General features: G+C 46.2%; 1 protein-coding gene across 2 annotated transcripts in view; it reads left to right on the top strand.

Annotated features, from left to right (window-relative positions):
* rreb1a (ras responsive element binding protein 1a) overlaps window positions 1-21,519 on the top strand; it is a 53,450-nt gene that overhangs the window by 20,465 nt on the left and 11,466 nt on the right. The window contains exons 2-12 of one of the 2 annotated variants that reach the window (XM_087846640.1): window positions 3,962-4,054; window positions 10,984-11,076; window positions 11,154-11,379; window positions 11,944-12,013; window positions 12,853-12,942; window positions 13,697-13,860; window positions 16,739-16,880; window positions 16,962-17,107; window positions 20,086-20,275; window positions 20,358-20,651; window positions 21,043-21,502. In XM_087846640.1, coding sequence (XP_087702766.1) covers window positions 10,986-11,076; window positions 11,154-11,379; window positions 11,944-12,013; window positions 12,853-12,942; window positions 13,697-13,860; window positions 16,739-16,880; window positions 16,962-17,107; window positions 20,086-20,275; window positions 20,358-20,651; window positions 21,043-21,502 — 1,873 coding nt within the window. In that variant the 5' untranslated portion in view covers window positions 3,962-4,054; window positions 10,984-10,985. Of the gene's footprint in view, window positions 1-3,961; window positions 4,055-10,980; window positions 11,077-11,153; window positions 11,380-11,943; window positions 12,014-12,852; window positions 12,943-13,696; window positions 13,861-16,738; window positions 16,881-16,961; window positions 17,108-20,085; window positions 20,276-20,357; window positions 20,652-21,042; window positions 21,503-21,519 lie in introns of both variants that reach the window. The other variant, XM_087846639.1, reaches the window with a different exon arrangement.

Here is a 21,519-nt window from a genome sequence, read left to right as displayed (position 1 = left end):
GATGAAGCTAATTTCACAATTTATATTTAGACTTCATTAAAAGAATCGGCGTCATCAACATGACGAAATCTCCAGTTTACATGCTAGCTGTTAATGCTAACATAAAAAATGCTATTGTGGTGCATTGTATTTATATATTGTGAAAAGATCATATTTCCTCTGTTAGCATGATGTAAAAGCTACATGTCAGTTTACGCTAATGACTCATTTTTACGTAAAAAGCAAATTTAAACATGCTAGCATGAGGTTCATGTGAGTACGAGATGCTAATGCTACTCTGAAGTCCTGTGACTGTTTGGCTTTTTAAAAAAATACTATCATTAATGTTGTTAATTCGTTATGTCGCCTTCGTTTAACATAACTGCATCATCTGTTGTACTTTAACATGTTAGCACAGTAGCATGTAGTTTATTTATATCATGTGTTTTATTTCAAATATATTTTTTAAATTATTGTTATTATTAGTAATACTTACAGTTTTATAGTTGGACCTGCAGTGATGTCTCGAAAAGACAAAGGTGACGTGGACCCCCCTGACCCCCCCGTATATACGCCCATGCTTGCACTGACACAGTATCTCTGACACTGAGTACGAGATGCTAATGCTACTCTGTAGTGCCTGTTTGGCTTTTTAAAAAATTAGTATCATTAATGTTGTTAATTCGTTATATCGCCTTTGTTTAACATATTTAAATTTTCCAGAGGAACCCACCCGAGGGATTAATAAAGTTTTATCTTATCTTATCTTAACTGCATCATCTGTTGTACTTTAACATGTTAGCACAGTAGCATGTAGTTTATTTATATCATGTATTTTATTTTAAAGATATTTTTTAAATTATTGTCATTATTAGTAATCATTAAAACAAAGATTTCACTTTGACTTTGTCTATAAAACCACATTAACCTTTAGTTTATTAATCTTACTTATGATGCTAACAAGATAAAAACAGAAACTTTGGCTAGCATGGGTTGAAGTTAAATCGTGGATAATTTAAGATCTCTTTAACTTGGGTTTCGATACTTACAGTTTTATAGTTGGATGTCTCGAAAAGACAAAGGTGACGTGGACCCCCCTGACCCCCCGTATATACGCCCATGTCTGTTTAGATAAGTTCAATGATGAAAACTGTCTACTGTTAGCATGTAGCATGATGCTAGCAGTTACAGTTAATGTGGGTGTTAATGAATCATCAGGAGCTTGTGTTTTGTTTTAAAAGGATACAAAGTTTCAAAGTTTGAAAGAGTTGTCTTGGAAGATTAGCTTCTGCCTTGATGCTAGCATCTCGCTCACATCAGGGCCTGTGTATCGTTTCATAGTCGTTATGTGCTTTATATTCATTAACCTAAAGTTTTGACCCTGCTGGTATTAACAGTGCTGGCAGCTCTGGTTTCCAGTTTTAAGCCGCGCGGAGCCGTTTAGTGCTGCAAAGCTAGAAACAATGCAGCAGGCTGTGTTTGCAGCAGAACAAAGCTAAAGTGAGTTAGAGGGGCTAGCTCATTAGCTGCTGGCTTAGCGGGGGCTTTGTGTGGTGGTGGGGGAACACGGTGATAAATCCTAGTTTAGGTGGGAGCCGTGGCACCTCCCTGTATCAGCTTACACCTCCTTTATCTGCAACAATACTCAGCCCATTAACACCGACGACAGGCCCTCAGCAGCAGATAGAAAACCTGTTTGTGAAGCTCACGATAGCTTGATTTTAAAGTGAACAGCTAGAGAAATGCTGGTTTTCTTTAACCCTTTGTCTGTTGTGGAAGAAAAATAGACACGCACACAAAAATGGGTCCAGGGTCGGACATGTGCAGCTCTCTCTGATTAACGGGAGATGAACGTGCTTGCTATAGACTTTTGCAGGATGCAGGATGTGCTAAAGGTGAATTTGGCTTTATTTTTCAAAGCCTGTGAATAATCACATTTTTCACTTTTCCTTTGTTTCAGAACCATTCTTGGCTCGTTGCTGGCTCAGGAAGTCGTCAGTTACAGACTTATTTTTCTAAAACTGAATAAATCCAGACTCAGAATATCTCTGTTGTTCATGTTTTCGTGGTTTCAAAGTGATTCTTGGCTCACAGCACTGATGCTTTAACATTAACAGATATTTTTGGACATCTTGTACTGATATTTAGTTCTACATGTATTTATCTGCATCCTCGCCTTCCTGTAAATGCAGACTTCTCTCAGGCGGTGATGCGGGTGCAGACGTTTTCTATCCTCCCTCATCCTCCTCACCTCCAGTCTCAGCTGCCTCCTAATTGGTCTTACCAACCCTGTTAAGCTCTTAATCTCTCTCTCTGTCTCCTGCCCCCTCCATCATCCCTCCATCCGTAAATACGTCCCTGAGCTGTGCAGCCTGTTGCATCCCTCTTATCCCTCCATCTTTCCTCCTTTCCAGCATATCTTTTGTCTTCTTTTCGTCTCGCCCTCCCTCACCGTAACCTCGCTTCGCCCTGTCTGACAGATTAGCGTCTTTGGGCAGCTCAGTTAAGCCTCTGGCTTTCTTCTTCTGCACTTTTTTATTTCTGAAGCTGTAAATAAAAAATAAAGTGTCCAGACAAACGTCACTGCTGCGGGCAGATATCAGCAGATAGCAGGTATCTTTCTGTTACCCATAATGCACCGGGCCACTCTGGGCCTTGATGGCGCCTCCACAGTTCAGTTTGTGTTTTGTGTTATCAGCCGTGATTGTATCAGCACATAATGCAGCACACTGACCTCTGTACTCGCTTTATTTGTAATGCTGGACCTGAAGGTGTGTGTGCGTGTGTGTGTGTGTGTGTGTGTGTGTGCGTGTGTGCGTGCGTGCGTGTGTGCGTGTGTGTCGGTGAAATGACGACTCAGACTCTGAGCTCACCTCTGCGTCCTGCAGCTCTGTGTGTTGTTTCTGCATCGTTTACTTTGTTTATGTGGACGCGAGCATTTACAGTCTGGAAACAGTAAAACAGGGCGCGTGTCCGTGGAAACGCTCGCTGTGGGCGGATACATTTTCATTGTTTAAATTGTTTGGGTGAAATCAGGGGGCTGTTTCTTCTTCCACAGGGGGCGCTCTCGAGCTCGGCCAGGATGTATATTCCACGATGTAAAGCGCAGCAGTAAATGATCGAGGGAATAGATGTAGTTTCTGTTTCTATTGTAGTAAAATCTGTGATTATCGTCACGGCAACAGGAGCCGTGTATGCTCAGTACAAAAGCCTAATAAAATGTGAGCACTAGAGGTGGGAATCACCATACAACTCACGATACGATATTATTGCAATTTTTTAAAAATATTTTGCGATATTCAGATTCTGTACATGAAGGTAAATAAAAAAGTTTTAAACTTAATTAAAATAAAACATGTCTTAAATTAAAATAAGTAAACTGTCACATTTGGACAGTGAAGGAATGTCAGGATTCTTGCTCAGAAAAAGGATCAACATGCTCTGAAGTCAGAGCACAAAAACCTTTTTGTAACAAAGTATCGATTTCTGCTGTCCCTGTATCCATACATTATTAGCAAACAAAATATCACCATGCTACACAGTATCCATTTTTCCCCCACCCCTAGTGAGCACTCTGCTGTATTCCAGTATTTACGGTAAAACGTTAAACAGTAAAAACCTGATAAATGAAAATACTAATTACAGTAATGACACAGCTCTGTGTGACGCCCACTGTGGGAGTGGATAACGTCAAATAAAACCAGTGTTTCTACAAACTGCAGCTTGTGAGCTGCTGCACACGTAGTTTTACTTTAAACAGAAAATAATGCAATGATAACAGAAGTGAGCAGGTTAGCTGCACTCGTGTCTGTGCAGGTGTTTCCTGAAAACGGGAATATTCTGGATCACATCGAGTCCAGATGTTCACGTTGGTGCATCCAAACTTGATGTTTGTTTTTCACAAGTTTGTTGTTGTTTCTGTATTTGTGTGTAAACGTGTGTTTGTGTTACTGACGGTCTCTCTGTGCTCTCCTCCCTGCAGTGTGAGCAGTGGTTGCAGACACACACACAACAAACCCCGCCCCCTCCCGCCCCGAGACAGATTCGAGCGAGCGTTGCTTTACGAAAAAGACGGGTAAATATGCTCCTCCCTCCTTTCTCATCTTCATCCCACCGCCACCTTCCCCTCCTTCCTCCTCCTCCTCATTGTTTCGCCATCTTTCATCCACCTGAAGTTAAACGCTCACCTGTAAACGCTTCCAGGCTCCGCCTCTTTGGTAGCTCTGGGAATGAACGTTTCTTCCTGTTTCTCACGGCACAGTCCGCCATCTTTGTTTCAGTGGCTTCTGCTTCAGCTTGCATGGCGTTTGGCCGTCTCTGTCCCTGTCAGCGCTTTGACCTGATTCCAGATGTGTTTGCTCCTGGAAGTGTTTCAGCGAGTTTTCCGAGGAGACGGAAGGTTGGACGTTTTCATAAACGCCTCTTCAGTCTTCTCTCTGTGTCCCGCCTGGTTTCACCACTTTATCTACGAGCTCCTGAAGCTCCTGAAGCTCCTGAAGCTCCTGAAGCTCCTGAAGCTCCGCTAATGTTTGTGACAGTGATGATAACCAGACTTTACAAACAAACATTAGAACCACAAATAAAACTCAATAAATAAACATTAAAGGAAACAAACTGAGTTGAAATTACATAATAAGATACCTGCAGTGTGATTGGTGTTTGGGCAGATGGCCCCGCCCTCCCTGAGCCTGGTTCTGCTGCAGGTTTCTTCCTGTGAAATGGGCGTTTTTCCTCCCCACTGTCACACAGTGCTGCTCATACGGGGTCATCACCTGGTTGTTGTTGTTGTTGTTGTGAAGCTGAGAAAGTTTTAATTGAAGCATCAATCAGAAAAGAATAAAAACATGGAAATGAAAGTGATTCACTTTAAAACTATTATATTAAATAAACATATATAATTAAGCATTTCAGTTACATCTCTGATGTTTTGTTCTTTTAAACCATCTATGAAGGACATTAGTTTACTTCAAGTCTAAAAGGGAACAAAAACAGAACATACAAACTGTAAAAGTAACTTTACACATTTTTAAAAAAATCACTTTTAAAATTTGTTTTAGTAATAAATTCTTACTAAAAATGTTTTTATTTAATTAATGATGTTGTATTAATACACAAAACATTTATTTTTCAATAACTATGAAAGTATTATTAGTACTTAAGAAACATTTAATGTTTAATTACCGTAATATTACAGTTATTCTTTTTTAAATTAAATCTTTGACAGCTTTCAAAGAGTTTGAAGCGTGACGACAATAATGAGACAAAGTAAAACACTAAATATTACATTAGAAACAAATTTAATTTTATTGTTTTTTTTAATTTGTTAAAGATCTTCATAGTGAAACATCAGAGTGTGAAGTGTTTGGTAGGAGCGCACACACACACACACACACACACGGGAGGATGGATGTGTTGAGGAATCTGCTTCCTGATTGGCTGAGAGCTGCAGACATTTTCCACTGTGAGCGTGCTCGGTGGTTGGCTGAGACGCTCCCCTCCCCCGCTCTGCCTGCCGGCTGCGGTATGCTGTACAGTGGAGCCGACACACCGTCGATGCTATCTCAACACTTTATCACGCCGGGTCTAAACTCCACACGCACACACACACACACACACACACACACACACACACACACAGAGGAAGCAGTCAATGTGTAACCGAGCTGGAGGGCAGCGAGCAGGCAGAGGGGAGATGAGCAGAGGAAGAGGAGTTAGAAACAGTTTGTAAAAGGCCGATGGAGGAGGAGGTGGAGGAGGTGGAGACGGACGGAGGACGTCTCTGAAAGGCTGTGGACGTGCTGTCAGTGTTTAGGGATGTTTGACCTGTTTTTAAATATAAACATGGTGTCCTGGGATGGCACCCCCTCTACTGATATCTGATTGGCCACCTCTGGTGCCACCCCCGATTTGCTCTGCCATGTCAGTGCAAGCATGGGCGTATACACGGGTGGGTCAGGGGGTCCACGCCACCTTTTTCTTCTCACATCACTGCAGGTCCAACTATAAAAGTGTAACGTGCACTGGAAGCTGCTGTGTTTGTTACAGCTACAAACTCGTCAGAACGATAAATGATAATCGGATTTAAAGACGTAAATATTAGTGTTCAGTCACGTTTCAGTGTGGCAGCTATTTTGTTACAGCGCAGGTTTAAAATCATCTTCACCAGACGCCACTCTGCTTCGGTTTCAAACTCAGCTCGGGGTCTCCCCTTAGAAATCAGGGAGTGTGCCACCCCATCTAAAACCTCTTATATACGCCCCTGCCTCCATGATTCCTTTGAAATCCTCCCGTGATACAGCCGTTCGCTGTGTGGCGATTACAAAAGGGAGTGGAGCTGCATGTGGTGCCTGGGCGTAAAGAATAAGACCTCTGTGCTTTTGGGTTCAAGTCAACAGTTGGTGTTTTTTCTCTCTTCAACAAAAACGGCTTTTGTGCTTCTTGAGGTGGGAAAGTTGCTGCCTTGACATTAAAAACTGGCGCTCTTAGATGTTGATGTTAGCAGAAAGCAGCATGAAGGCGCTGATGTCCAATTTAGAACTTTTTTGCCAATTTTCTGGAAATTCTGTGAACACAATATTTTGAAATCCGTGTTTTTCTGATGAAGCGTGGCTGTGCTCAGATCAAATAAACATCTGTCTACATCTGCGCTGAAACTTGGTCATGTTTTCAGAAAGAAGGCAACGCATGACATGCTTTTGTCCGTGCAGCTCAGAAAAAGTCGTCTCTGCCTTGGGATATTCAGCTTTTAGTTTCACAAGTGTGCGTTAACAAGTTTGGGCAGAGTTCTGCAGCGAGGAAACAGGAACGTCGGGATCGGCGGAGCGGTGGAGGATGGGTGATGGCAGCTGAGTGTTAGATGGAGGCTCGGGAGGAGAGGCGGGGGAGGGGGGGTCATGCCCATCAATCTCTCTCTTTGCGAGTGCACATGGGGAAGCAGCAAAACGCTCTCTTGTGACTCCCGTGAGTGTGAACTTCCTGTTGTGGTCGACCAGCGCAGAAACAGAAAGAGATAAAGAGGCTCTGACTTTCTTTCAGTTTCTCTTACGAGTTTGGTGAATTCCCATGAATAGCACTTCTCTCCATCACTGTCACAAGGTTGGAAATCATCCCAGGGTTTCCTGTCGGGAACCAGTAGATTATGGATTAGATCATAAGGTTGTGAGTTTAGACATTTACAGCGTTACAGAGGCAGCCCTGACTGCTCGACGCTGCAGCCGGCGCCGTATTTCATCACAGCGTTGATATTCTTAGATAATCAGCGCTGACGCTGCCAAGCATCCAGCGCTAATGTGCGCTGAAAATGAAGCAAACGCAGATGCACCAATGGCTGCAGTTCCTCTAATGTCCACTTGGGGCTAATTCAAGCTAACATTTCCAGCCTTTGTGGATCTCACTTGCTATAAAAGGCACAGCACAAGTTATTTATTTTTAACTGTTAATCGTGCAAATATACAACACTGCAGTTCCAGAATAAGAACGTGTTGCTAGAAATAAGCGAAGTCGCTCCTGTTTGGATAAAGTGCTGCAGTGCTGTTCTGAATGAGGCCGAGAGGGTGATGGATGAATAGATGGAGGGAGAGTGACAGTTTAGGGAGGTGTAATAAATAGCCAACATATGGTGACTGGTTCCTGGCCTCCCCCTCTCTCACTTCTCTATCTGCCCATGCATCCCTCCATCCCTCTGCTCACATCTCTCCTGCTAAACACAGACTGTTAGCTGACACCGGCTCACAGATACAGAAACACAGCGGTATAAATACAAACGGAAAAGGTTAGAAAAAGGAGGAAGAGGAGAGAGCTGACCATGGCACAGTCTGCTTTCTATAGAAGTTTTCCTCTGGCCTTTAACCATTAATTGATGCTAGATAAGGTTTCTAATGTTTGCTAACGTAACCATAAAGCAGTTTACAGTTGGGCCGTTTTGATTCACCTCGTGAATTTATGAAAACGAACACAGACGAGGCTGTTCACACCAGCAGCTAACTCACTAGCACTGTTAAGCATATACAAACTACAAAAAGTAAAATGAATTTACATGTTGGTGGTGATTACTGTGTGAGATTAATAATGGCAGCTGCTAGGCTAATGCTAGGCTAATGCTAGGCTAGTGCTATAAAACATAGCTAGTGTGAGAGAGGGAGATTATCTATAAGTTGGACTTCATAAACTTGTGACAGGTATTTATCATAAAAGAAAGAAGCTGGTGAAGTAGCCTCTTATCATGCTAGATGCTAACTTTAGTGCCAGAGCCTCTAAGGCAGGGGTGTCGAACTCCAGTCCTCGAGGGCCGGTGTCCTGCAGGTTTTAGATCTCACCTTGGGTCAACACACTTGAATCACATGATGAGTTCGTTACCAGGCGTCTGGAGAACCTCAGGACATGTTGAGGAGCTAATTTAGCCTTTAAATCAGCTGTGTTGGTTCGAGGACACATCTAAAACCTGCAGGGACACCGACCCACCCCTGCTCTAAGGCATGCTAGCCAACATTAGCTATTAGCACCAGGTAAAAACGGGATTATATCAGAAGGTTAAAACATAAAGTTCATGCAGACTTATCTGTAGTAAAATTATAAAAGCTTGCATGTTTCTGCTTCCAAGTTTTCAAAGTGAATAAAGAAAAAGGACCGAGAGGATGCTCTTAATCCTCATTTACCCCACACATCCATCCTGTGCTGTGTCCACTCTCTGGGTTACATCTTCACACAGTTGGTGCACAGCAGGAGGTTCATGACGTTAAACTTAACTAATTCTGCTGGTTAAATACTTAAAATAGGTTCAGAAATTAATATTTCTCCATTGGTAAAAACTTTATGACATTCTTGCTTTTGAAAGGGCTGTACCCTATCAGGGGTGTACTGCGTAGGTGTCATGTGACTGCGCCTTTAAAGTTAAGAGTTGAAAGTGTGCCACTGCCACAGCGTCCTCCTAAGGTCGAAAGAGGGTGACGGTCCTTACAATGGCAGATGTACGAGTACACACCCACACACTCGTACAGATTCATGCTCAGTGGCTCCAACACGGTGACCTTTTTCTGCTTTTGCATGGATGTGCAAGAATGTCAGGATGTCAGAGCTGTGTGAGTGTGTGTGTGTGTGTGTGTGTGTGTGTGTGCGTGTGTGTGTGTGTGTGTGTGCGTGTGTGTGACAGAGTGAGTCAGGAGGGAGTGTTAGAGTGTGTGAGAATGATGGCTGGGAACAGATGTAGTAACATCAGCTATCTCTCTCTCACACACACACACACACACAGTGCTCAGACTTCGTGCTGCGTTCAGGGACCGTTCCTTCTAAACTGGTTTAAACATCGTCATAGATGTTTAAAACTTTGGCGCAGACTCTGCGGTTGCGTTGACACGTGCACGTGTTGGCGCCGTCTCTCAGTTCGCGGCGTCCTGAGCAGCCGGGTTAGGACGGTTGATTTTGGGAGGGTTCTCTTTCTCCATCCTTTTTTTCCCAGCCTCCTCTGCCCTCTCCTCTCACAGCCATCTGTTGCCGTTCGTTTCTGCGGGCTGTAAAAAGTGCTGCCCGAGCACTCTGGCAGCCAATCACAGCGTCCGATTGCGTGTGCGCGCGTGCACCTGCCGTGGCCATGTAACAGCGTGTCACGCAGGAGCGGTGATACACTCAGAGGTCAGTGGAAACACGGCGCGCTCGCCGCCAGCTGTCAGCGCTCTCTCGCCGCGTTCCACTCGTCCTTTCTCTTTTCTTCTCCTTTTCTTCTTCTTTGGTTTCATTTGCTGTAACTGACGTGAAATCTGTGCAGTAAAGTCATCGCGCTCACGTCGTCAGACCTGTGTTGATGCTACGATCACATAAAGATGTTTTTTAAATTTAAGATCATCTTTAGACACAGAGTAGTTGTTTTCATTTGTTCCCACTCTTCAGTTTTTTATAAAATGTGGCGAAGCCGCTGCGTTTAAAGCCCGTGAATGTTTGTGGAAATAACGGCGCTGCCCTGCAGGTACACTACAATAACGGTTTAATGCTGTGGTGCAACTCGCTGTGCCGAAATCAGGAAGAGCACCGCTGACGAGGATGTGATGTCAGCGTGACTCAACTGCTGGCCACAAACATGGCCACCGCGGCAGGGTAACGCTGAAGTGGCGCCACTCTGCGACGCGCCAGCTAGTGTCGGGCTGATGGGAGGCGTCCATTGGCTTCTTCATCACTTTTAGGACTCGCTGCTTCTTTCACTTCCTTCTTTCTTTGAACTAGGAATGTCCAACACACACACACACACACGCACGCACGCACGCACGCACGCACGCACGCACGCACACACACACACACGCAGCCTCTCTCTGAGCTGCAGGAGGAAGTGGCCGGCTCTGGAGCGCTTCTTCCTCTGAGGGCAGACAGGAAACTGTAATTAGCTTTCGTCTTCTCCTCTCTGCAAAAAGCAGAAGTGCCCCTTCTCTCCTCCTCCTCCTCCTCCTCCTCCATCTCTCCCTCATATGTCGCTCTGAGCTGGTAGAAACAGGTGTGGGGGCTGCAAACCCAACGTTTGGCCCCCTCTGGTCCAGTGGGCGCTCGGCCAGAGCTGCTGTTGTTTGCTCATAGTCTTCCTCTGCTGTCTCTCTTTAAGTGTCAGAGTAAATCAGAAACAGTGTTTAAAACATGCAGACAAACTGAAATTCGTTCATCAAGCTGCTTCTTTTTATAAAATCTTTCTCAGGTTTGCAAACTTTGTTTTCTTGCTGCTGAAGCTGCACGTCTGCAGCACTCGCAGGCTTTGAACGGTTTTCTTCAGTGAAACCAGAAACTCCAGCTGCATGTGTCCGGGGAAAGTCAGCACTGCTCAGCTCCCGTGCTATTCTGATCTCAGTCAGCCCTCACACCACTCAAAAATCCTCATGTCCCCACTGACAGGAGTTTGTAACAATCGGCCGAGTCTTTGTTTCCTGTGCACGCGCTAAAGCATCGCAGCTTTAAACGCACACAGCTTTAAATGGTGGGACGGGTTAGAGGATGGTTACTCTCTAATAGTGTGTTTGTCTGTTGCAGCAGTCATGGAGAACTCCACAGAGGAGCGGCAGGAAGGGGGAGGAGCCAACACTGAGCTGACTGAGGAGGAGGAGAAAACGCACAAAAACCTCAAAGGTGCGCGCCGAACCCCCGGTGAACATTTAACGGTTTTAGCTAACAGAGTGATAACAGTCAGCGATGCTGCTCTGCAGGAGCGATCAACGGAGTGACGGAAGGAGCGAAGGAGGCGGCGAGCGGAGCAGCGAAACTACAGAACGGAGACAAAGGTGGAGGAACCGCGGGAGGCGGCGGAGGAGAAGACCTCTCCTCCATTAATGCCATGATGTCAGCAGTGATGTCAGCAACAGGGACCATTAACGGCGGAGACGGTGGGAGTGGAGCCCCTTCAGCCTCCTCCTCCGCCGGCCCCTCCCCCAGGTGATTACAGCGAGTCTTCAAACTTTATTAAAAGTTTAAAGTTTAGATGAGCTGAAGTCGATATTTAGCTTTAAACTTGAATAAATTTCTGCAAGTGTGAGTCGAGCAGAGCTACGTCTCCACATTAACATCTGTGGGTGGAGGATGACACGTCTGCAGGTTAACGGCACTGAATAAGATTTGTCCAAACGTAGCTGCAATCCAGAGAGATTCATCACAAACAGGAAGTGCTGATAGACGGCTCGGCTGCTTTCAATGAGACAAAATCTAAAGAAATGAACAGGATTTAAATGACAGCTCACAGAACAACAGGAGGTCATTTCAGCTGTAAGTGTGATTCCTCACATACGGGCAGGATTAAAGAAGCACAGCAGGAAACATGACAACAGCCACACCTCCCATCAGGATGAAGCCGCTTACTTATTAAATAGATTCTGCACATTTACCAGATTCTGTCCTCTGGGACTCTGCAGAAAACACTCGTTTTAAAACAAACCAAACACTGTCGAGTCTTTAAACTTTTTATTTATGTGTGAAATGTTTTGTCTTCTTCTCCGTTTGAAGCCCTTCACCGAGCAAGTCCCTCACGGCAGCCATGCGAGCCCCTCCCGGTCGCAACGCACGACGCAACCAGGTACGCGACGCCTCGACCGCGCCGCTTCGGCCCGGCCTCCGCCTTCGCCGTCCACAGCAGGACGCGCAGCTTCTCCTCTTCCCTCCTTTTCATGTGTTTCTGCCTCGTCACTGTGGTTTGTTTCTCCCATCACGCTCGCTGGCATTCCACGCCGCGTCAGAACTTCCTGTGGTTGAACAGGAAAAGGAAAGCGCTGCCTCTGAGTGGAGGGTGTGTGTGTGTGTGTGTGTGCGCAGTAATTTGTAGAGATTGTTTTCTCAACGTTTCCTCCCAGAATGATGAGCAGACGAGGCCTGACTGCGAGGACATTTAGCCGTCTGCCTCGGGTCTTCACGATTTAATGCACCTTCAAAGAGGTCATCGAGGCCTTTTAGACGTGTTTCAGGGTCGTCTGTCTGTGAATGAGTCACGATAACACGAGTCCCCCTAAATCATTATATTAGCACGGGTCCCCACGATGATACAAAGACAGATTTGTGTGTGTGCAGCTCCGCAGCTCGGTTGCTGTTGCAGCTGGATGCGAGGCATCGGCTGACATTAGGTCATCGGGTCAAACTGGGGCCACTTCAGCCCACATCTGGACACAGCTGTCAAGCCACAAACATGCTCCACGGGGTGAAGCCTGGTCCAGCCGCCGCCGTCATGTGACCCGCGCGCTGTATTGTTTTGACTGTGGTGATCGCTGTGATTTGGTTATTTCAGCCTGGTTTTTGTGGTAGCATGTTTTAAATATAACAGAAGAAGAAGAAACCAGTCAGGTGTGAGTGCTGCGCGGGTCATGTGACAGTTTGTAGCTTCATGGTTGGATGACCTTTGATCTTTGTTTTCCTTTCCTTCAGGACACCAAAGACGACAGCTCATCTTATATTTGTCCACTGTGTGACAAGAGCTGTCAAACCCAGCACCAGCTGACCATGCACATTAGACAGGTAAACACACCCACTGTGAAATAACTGCAGATGTTCAGGAGAAACCTTCTGTGTGTGTCAAAGCTGCTGCGGCCTGATGACCAGTTCAATAAGAGATGAAACAGATGCAAGAAACATGCTCGATTTAGAATTTTACTTTGAAAGGGCAGCCTCTGTTTTGAACATATTTCAAAACATTATTTTACTCATCATGCTTTTCAAACAGCCTTGGTAACTTTTGGGGCTTTTATTTTGAAAATTTAACATATTACAAAGCGTTATTTTCCTTAAAGTCAGGCTGATGTGTCTGAGCCCAAATAAGTAAAATCCAAATAACTTTTCAGAATAAAATATGTCTGCTTCCCATGTATTCTTAGATGTGTATTTTATTTTGAAAGGATAGCATGTTTAAGATCTTTGATGGCCTCGCCAATATCCTGCCAACAGTCTGTTACCAGGTCACTGCAGGATTTTACTTAAATCCAACACATGTCTAGTGACATGAGAAAATCAGGCTACTATACAGCCAGGAGCTCTTATTTTGAAGGTGAGTTCAGCAGACGCAAAACAGCAGCTGATGTATAAATAAATGGTCACACGGTGTCTACGTGTGCGTTTTATTATTATTTTATTCTTTGGGACTTTTGGTTTTTACTGGGGTACCACTATTGTGTGATGAGACTCTTATTTTGAAGGGGTGCGTCCATACTGTCAAACATTATACACGTCCGCTCATAAAAATGAGGTGACTCTGAGCGTGCCTTACGTCCCGCAGCACAACGCCGACGCCGGAGCGACGGATCACTCCTGCAGCATCTGTGGGAAATGCCTGAGCTCGGCCTCGTCGCTCGACAGACACATGCTGGTCCACAGCGGCGAGCGGCCCTACAAATGCAACATCTGCGGCCAGACCTTCACCACCAACGGCAACATGCACAGGTGATCAGAGCGCACGCACACACGTCCTGCTACCTGCCAGCCAATCGGAGACGAGCACCTCATTCGACTGCTTGAAGTGTCAGAGTTACAGAGGCAAACATCTGGATTACATCGACCTCATATATGCCCACATTTAAGTTTATCTATGTCAGTGTCACTGCTTAACACACACACACACACACACACACACACACACACACACACACTATACAAACTCTGGGGGAGGAAGTTGGAGTTTAACATGATCACCAGCCAACCGTCATGGGAGAACACCACCACACTGTGTGTGTGTGGGAGAGGGGGCGGGGGCTACACAGGAAGTTGGAAGATGACTTTTAACAACCCAACCCCAATATAAACACACACACACACACACACACACACACACACACACACACAGAGCTACGCCCAGTCATTTATTTATCAGTGATGTCCAGCCTTCACCATCAGACCCAACAACCTAACTGTAGCCTGTGTGTGTGTGTGTGTGTGTGTGTGTGTGTGTGTGTGTGTCTGTTCATTAGCCAGAGTCTGCATCACAACAAACACCAAACCAGACGTTACAAGAGGAAGTGTAAAAGTGCAGATGCTAATATTTATAAGGTCGATGTGCATTTTATTTTGAAATGGAGTATTTCAGATACTTTTTTACTTTTTTATTTTTTAATAATAATCATCATTCCCACATTTTCCAAAGCCTCCTTCCTGTTCTTCAGGCTTATATTTGTTGATTTATTTTTAGCTAGCTTCTAGCTGAGGCTATTTTTACCTGATTGAGCTTTTATTTTGAAACTTTACAAGAGAGAGAAGTCAGGGATGGCACGCTCCGTTGAACATGTATTAGCTTTTTGATCTGTAATAATTTGTAATAACAATAACTAGATATGTTTTACATGGGAGCACTGTTACTGCATTTTATTTTGAAAAGCAGCGCCTTTAAAGCAGCCTAGTAAGTTTTTGTAAGTTTCTACAGACTTTACTTTGAAAAGAATCAACTTTTGTTCCCTGTGAGCCGCGTTGTTTGGACTTTAAAGAGTAACTGGAGCTCTGCGCTGAAGCCGTTAGCCGAGGCTCTGCGGTGTCACTGCAGGATTGTTGTTCAGCCTGCTGCTCTGAGCCTGACAGATGTCGGTCTGTCTGCGTCCTCGCTCTCAGCGATGGTATGAGGAGCTGTGGGCAGGAAGGAATGACTGTAGGCCGACAGACGCTCAGATCTGCTGGATGTCGCAGCCGTTTTTCTCTGTGTCATCATGTTTTACTGGCTCTGCCTGTGCTCGCGTTATTTTTGAGCTTTAAAGACATTTGTGCTGCTTTAAAGCGGAGGAGCGTGTGTCTGCAGGCAGGCAGCGGTTGGATGAAAGAGCGTTGTTGTAGCGTGAAGCTGTAGTTGTGTTTACGGTGCAGACTTGTGTTTTTGTTTTGAATGCGATGAGAGGAATCACCAGTTTCTCCATCACCGCTCAGACTCGATGTTTCCTGAAGTCTCACAGAAGACAAAAACACGTGCTGCCTTCAGGCACGCGGGATTTTCTATGACTCACAAAATCCACCTTTACGGAAACTCGACGGGCCGGTTTGTCGAGTCTCCGAGCCCGGGAAAGCGAGCACAAAGAGCAGCGCGGCGATGAGGCGCTGATTTACAATGCAAACTGTGAGCGGAGGAGGAGGAGGAGGAGGAGCAGAGCATCCTCTCAAAGACTGTCCTGCTTCACACGAGCAGCGAGGAGGAAACAGAGTCCATTTTGTCTCTGACGCTGTGTCACTGCAGTTTGTAGGAGACGACCTGAGGAGGAGGAGTTTGCTCTCTTCCTATCGACTTTCCTGTTTCCTCCTTCCTCGTTTTCAGTTTCCTCTGTTTCTGTTTTCTATCTTGTTTTTGCTCTTTTGTTTCCTTGTTTCATTTCCTTATCTCCTTTTCTGTTTCCTAGCTTTTCTCCTTGATTACTTGTTATCACCTCTTGTTCCCTTCCTTGTTTGCTCCTCTCCTTGTCCTTCTTTCCTCTCCTTGTCTCCTTGTTCTGTTTCTGGTGTGTGTGTTGATATGTGGACTTCAGCAGCTGTTTAAAACACACACACACACACACGCACACACACACATACACACACACACACACACACACACACACACATACACACATACACACATACACACACACACACACACACACACACACACACACACACACACACACACACACACTGGGTGATAAGGATTGTGTGTCAGCTGACTGGGCAGGTTTCCTGCGCTCTGATTGGCCGGCTGCAGGGCCACAGTGCGGTTTGAGCAGACTTTGCTCTCTGGTTGGCCGCCTCCTCTCTCCTCTCCTCTGATAGGTTAATGAGCAGCTTCCTGTCAGCTGCTCTCAGATCTGCTGACTGAGTGTGAGGACCTCTTATGGGCGTCCAGCTCGCTGCCTGACACCTATTTATAGACCCTCAGGCCCACACCTGCCCGTGTGTCCTCCTCTGAACACTCGTTACCTCACAGCACCTCCTCATCTCCTCCTGATGTCACCTCCTTTCCTTTCCTTCCTAAAGTTTTTTCTGCTTTATTTTCTTTTCCTTATTTCCTCTCATCTGTCCTTACTTCCTTCCCTGCCCACATTTCCTTTCCTCTCCTCCTTACCTCTTCACCGCTGTTGTGACCTTTACAAACGCACGCACACTTTCACGCACTGTCTCGCTGGCTGCTGTAGCTCCGCCCCCTCCTGTATCCATCCTGTGTCCCTACACACTCCCAGACCACTGACTGTATCAGTTCTCGTCAGGCCTTCCCAGAATTCCCGGCGTTCCTCGTTAAGTTAACGCTGACTCCGCAGGTTATTGGGGTTTCAATGACATGCAGGTAAACGCCGCCTACCTTCGTTTCTTGTTTCAGACACATGAAGATTCACGAGAAGGACCCGGCCAGCGGCCTGCTCCCCGTCAGCCCCCCCTCTCCCACCAAACGCCGCCGTCCGTCCGTGAAGAGGAGGCAGGGCCTCGAGGAGGAGAGCGGAGAGGAGCCGCCCAACAAGAAGGTAAAAACACCAACGCGAGCGTCGGCCGTCGGGAAGGGGCGGGGTTTGTTCGGTTAATATAACGAGTTGTTGTGTGTCGAGGTGGCGGAGGACGCGACGGCGGACGAGGCGGTGGCGGGCCGCGGCTCGGAGGAGGAGCTTCTGCCCTGTCCCATCTGCTTCAAAACCTGCAGCTCCAGACTGGATCTGGACGCGCACATGGACACCCACCCTGACACCGCCCTCAGGTACCGCCTCAACCCCTCCATCTTTCCTCTCCACCTTTCCTCTGCTCGTTTCCTCTCCTCCCCACTTCCTTTTCTTGTCTCCTCTTTCTGGCTTCTCTCCTTGATTCCTCCCCTTTTGTCCTGTCCTCATTTCCTTTCATTGAGTACATTTACTTAGTTACTTTTTAACTTTACTCTCAGACACTCTGTACTTATCCGACCTTTCAAATTAAGAGTTTACATTAAAAAGTGTGTTCATGAATCTGGACGATGGTCGGCTGGGAGAGGGGACGAGGGAGGCAGAGAAACACTGGGGAGAGAGAGAGAGAAGTGAAAAAGGAGGATGTACCAGGAACATCTGTCACTATGGCAACACAACAGGGACAAAGTTTAACATGAAAAGAAGAAAGAGGAAATTAAAAGGAAGGTGAAGGACACGAGGAAACAAGAAAGAGATGAAAAAAGGATGAAAAGTAAAAAAGGAGAAAAAGGAGAAACATCCAAAAGTGGCACTAAAAGACAAGGAAGGACGCAGTGAAGGAAGGAAGGAAAGCTGATGAGGAAATATGGGAAAAGGCAGAACTGAAGTAGGAAATGGGGAAAACTATAAAATACTAATAAAGTTCAAAAAAGGAGTGAAATAAAAGAAGGAAGAAAGAACAGGACGTAAGGATGGACAGATAGATAGGAAAGGAGACAAGGAAAAGAGAAGGAAGGATACAAAGAAATATAAAAGCAGGACATGAAGAGAAGAAAAAGAAGAATAAAGGAAAGAAAGGTTAAAGGAAGGATGGAGAGCTGTAAGGAAACAATGTGTGTGATGAGGAGAGAAGGAGGCGAGCGGGCGGCGCTGAGCTTGTTATGGAGGAAGGAGAATATTTAGCTGTAAATCCTCCCTAATCAGCCGGTAAGAGGATCGAGTACCCTGCAGGGATGGAGGAGGATGGAGGGTAATTTACCTCAGCGACAGGATGATGGGTGGATGTTCGTCACATTAAAACCAGACGAAGACAAAAAGGCGGAGTTTAGGTGTGGAAGCCGCCAGCAGGTGATGCGTTCGTGAGGAAACCTCCGAGACGGCGAGCAGCCGTGACATCACCGTCTGGCTGCAGGTCGGTGATTTCCTGTCTCTGTGACAAAGGCGTGGCCTCTTGCATCATATTAGTAATAATAATAGTAACTATTAGTAATAATAGTGACTATTAGTAATAATAGTAACTGAGTAATAATAGTAACTATTAGTAATAATAGTAACTGAGTAATAATAGTAACTGAGTAATAATAGTAACTATTAGTAAGAATAATAGTAACTATTAGTAATAATAGTAACTATTAGTAATAATAATAGTAACTATTAGTAATAATAATAGTAACTATTAGTAATAATAGTAACTATTAGTAATAATAGTAACTGAGTAATAATAATAGTAACTGAGTAATAATAATAGTAACTATTAGTAATAATAATAGTAACTATTAGTAATAATAGTAACTGAGTAATAACACGGTTCAGCTGCATTAGTTTAACATTAGCTTGTACCTGCACTAGTGCCGCCGCCCACTTGGGGGTCTGCACCCCTCGATTCGGGAGTCGCTGCTGTGAGGTCGAACGCTCAGGCCGCTCTCAGCCTCATCACACAGCACGCGAGCAGTGGGAGCTGCCCCTCAGCAGGCTTCCTCGAGCTGACCAATCAGATGAAAGTGAGCTTGCAGAGGCACGAGCGCAGACGCAGGAGGAACCGCGGGGTTGCACAGTTGCTGCAGCTTCCTGTTTCAGGCCAGTGTTTTGGTCTCTTTGTTCCATCAATCTATAAAGTTTCTAAAGAATGATCAAACGTTTCTCACGACACGAAGCGAGACGCAGTCTGTAGTTCGTAAACATGATTCGTACTTGTTTAACGCCGTTACTCAGCGCCATCATGCTTGTTTTCATCTAATGAAAACTTTTTACGTGATTACTTTGAAGGGTCAGAAACACTGGAGTCGAATGTTTTGTTTAAAACTAAAAACGATGACGATCAGCAGCACAGAGATCAATATTTGATCAGTGGGCTGATTGTTGCAGAGGATGGAGGAGGGCGGAGGTGCAGGTCTGACTGATGGAGTTCAACAAGTGCTGCTCCACATATGGTGCAGACCCCCACCCCCGACCCCCACCATCCTCTGACAGCGTAACTGAGGGGATTACACACACACACACACACACACACACACACACACACACACACACACACACACACACACACACAGAGGATGTGATAAGAGTGTGTGACTGCAGCAGACACTGGGCAGCTGTCCTCTCAGCGCTTAACGAGAGCCGGACCAACACCGAGTTATCACACGCACACAGACACACACACATGTCTTTCTGCACGTGTGTGTGTAACCCACTGAATAACCAGCAGTGTGTTTCCACGTATTGAGCTGTTTCTGTCCTCATGAGGTTCGAGGAGCTCGGTGAAAAGCTGACGGACGAATCAGCTCAAAGATCAAATCTTCTCTGCCGGTTTCAAAGTTTCACACAAACTTTACCACGAGGTTCATGAGCACCTCCAAACTGGAAAAACAGGAGTCAGGAAGGGACGAAATGATGTCATCACCTCCTCTTTGTCAGCCCTCGTCCCCACAAACAAAAAGGAGAAATGTCGCCTCCTGGTGGCGGGAGTTCAGAAGTTTTTCAAAATACAAAAATGAAGGACAATAAAAACATGTTTTCCTTTTTTTGGGCATCGAGGACTTTTCCTCTCCATCTTCCAAAAGGACAAAAACAAACAAACAATTTAAACCCTCAGAGCGAATGACTAACAGGATGTTTCCCGTCTAGTCAGATAATCTGATTGTTCACAGAGAAGAAACCAGACTCCTGTTGACACGTGTGAACTTTTCTTGTTTTTCAGTGACTTTTGGATTATTTGACTTTTTGTCCTTTTTCTGATTCAAGCCTGTCTTGAATTATCGCCTCACATTCAGGCAGCATTTTCTTCTGTTTGTGTTTGCAGGTGTGATCTCTGCTGCCTTTCTTTCCGAACCCACCGCGGTTTGCTGCGTCACAATGCGGGGGTTCATAAGCTCCTCCCCCAGGACCCCAGCGGCCGCCCTTTCATCCAGAGCAACCCCTCTATCCCCACCGGCTTCAATGACTTGGCCTTCATTGACTTCTCCTGCAAGAAGTTTCCTCACATTGCACAGGTGTTCACCCGTCACCGCGTTCCCGTGGATCGCTTCCTGGAGGAAAATGTCGAGTTTTAACGCCGTTTTTCTTCCCGTCCAGGTCTGGTGCGAGACGAATCTCAGACGATGCATCAGTAAGTTCCACCGGTTCGTCTGTGAGTCCTGCGACAAGGCGTTCCCCCTTCGCTCAGCCCTGGACCTCCACAAAACCAAGTCTCACCCCGACAAACGCGCCGCGACCAGCTCGGAGGATACCGCAGAGAAGGCGAAGGAGGAAGGAGAAGGTTCTGCAGAGAACGAGGTGGAGAACGACCAGCAGGACGCAGACAAAGAAGCCCTGCCTGCAGAGCAGGCCAACTTCCTGGAAGGGCTCGGTCTTCAGCACGTTTCTAAGGTATGTTTGGAAGTATGGCACACAAGCCGACCTTTCAAATTAAAAGCACAAACTGAAATAAGCATACAAAGAACTTTCAGAATAAAATGCAGACAGATCAGGATTGGTGACAGGAAGTGATGGGATTTCTAAATGCTGGCGGGGGCTTGAATAGAGCTCTGGATGAGGTGGGTCCCACAAAAGAGTCTTAAAGGGAGAATAGCAGAGAGCAGAGATTTAAACCACGCCAAGCAGAGGCTGATGGGAGAAGAGGATTGGACGAGAGTGATGATGTCAGCGTAGACATGTAAACAGAAAAGCAGCCGAACACCCAGCAGAGCCACGACTTCCTGGTTGAACTTGAGCGTAAACCTTACGAATGTTAACCCAACACGTCCTCATGTTTCCTCAGGTGAACGCTGGTCCCACTGATGACGAGATCCATCAGGCCCACCTGGACAGCATCAAGGTGATACACGTGGAGCCTCCGTCCTCCAGCCTCCCCCAGGAGCCGGCTTCAGGCTTCCTGTCCGGAGGTCTGGGACTGACTCTGGGGCTCGGCGTGAGCGGTCTGACGGCCCTCAGCATCCCGCTGCTGGAGGCCCCGGGCTCGGCCTTGCAGGGCCTCTCCCAGAGAGACGCCTTCAGCCTGCTCTCCCTGCAGCCCTTCCCCACCGGCTTCCTCCTGCAACCCGACGGGACCGCAACTGCAGCCAGCGCCGCTTCGTCGGGCGTCAAACCCGGAGAGGCAGGCGGTACTGGGATTATGGAGCTGGCAGATATCCAGCAGATCCTGAAAGTGGCGACTACCACACCGAATCAGATCGGACTCCCACCTCTGGCCAAAGCTCCAGGATTCAGCGGCGCTAACGGTGGGTGCTGCTGGAGC

This window comes from Neolamprologus brichardi, chromosome 9 (genome assembly GCF_056152115.1).
Source record: "Neolamprologus brichardi isolate AB-2024 chromosome 9, ASM5615211v1, whole genome shotgun sequence".
Taxonomy (NCBI): Eukaryota; Metazoa; Chordata; class Actinopteri; order Cichliformes; family Cichlidae; genus Neolamprologus; species Neolamprologus brichardi.
Note: the sequence above shows the minus strand (reverse complement) of the source record. Positions and strands in the feature narration are given on the sequence as shown.